Consider the following 671-nt stretch of genomic DNA (forward strand, 5'->3'; position numbering starts at 1 on the left):
GGGCCGTCGAATTTGTCCGAGCAAAATGCTCCGTTCACCTTGGTGTTCGTGTTATAGTGTAGTAGGCGTCGCCAAGATATTATAATGTCGGCGTTCGACGTTTCGGAGCGTTCGAATGTCAATGCCGAATGCTGCGACCACAGGTCGAACGCGGCCTGCGCCGTGCTCAACTCGGTTTCGTCGGCTAAGTGAAAATGCCACGTCAAGTGCGTCTTCGGCCATTTGGACAGGCTCGCTTTCGTTCCGTGCTTCAGGATATCTCGGAAACCGCATCGCGGTTTACTCTTGAATTGCACCGTTTCGTTGTTGGGCGTTCCGTCGCCGGGTAAATCGTAGTAATTCTGAAAATCCTTGAAGGTTTTGCGAATAACGTCGTTTCGTCTCTGAGCCGGAACCGCGTCCACGTCTTTGGACAGATATCCGTATTTCTGCAGGTAGTCGAACGTGAGCGCGTAATTTTTGTCCGTAATTGTGGAATTGATGCACGCCGCGGCGTTAAAACACGCGGTTAACGCGATTATGTACGCGAGCCGCATCGTCGAGAGCGAGAGACGGTGAAACCGCGATGACAGGGCGTTGCGGTTTGAGCGCGATCTCGACGAGCGCTCCGAATGCGAACGTTTACGCGATGACGCTCGTTAGCGACAACGCGGATAGGTGGCGGCGCGGCG

At 54.2% G+C, this 671-nt stretch overlaps 1 protein-coding gene across 1 annotated transcript; it reads right to left on the reverse strand.

Moving 5' to 3' along the window:
• Nucleotides 1-38: 38 nt before the first annotated feature.
• LOC112465746 (interstitial collagenase-like) lies at nt 39-536 on the reverse strand (the record flags this gene model as incomplete). Its single annotated transcript, XM_025033467.1, has 1 exon — nt 39-536. A coding segment is annotated over exon 1 (498 nt), but the record flags the coding sequence as incomplete, so codon positions are not given.
• Between the last annotated feature and the right edge of the window lie 135 nt (nt 537-671).

Source organism: Temnothorax curvispinosus, unplaced genomic scaffold, assembly GCF_003070985.1.
Source record: "Temnothorax curvispinosus isolate PA1 unplaced genomic scaffold, ASM307098v1 QBEX01015480.1, whole genome shotgun sequence".
Taxonomy (NCBI): Eukaryota; Metazoa; Arthropoda; class Insecta; order Hymenoptera; family Formicidae; genus Temnothorax; species Temnothorax curvispinosus.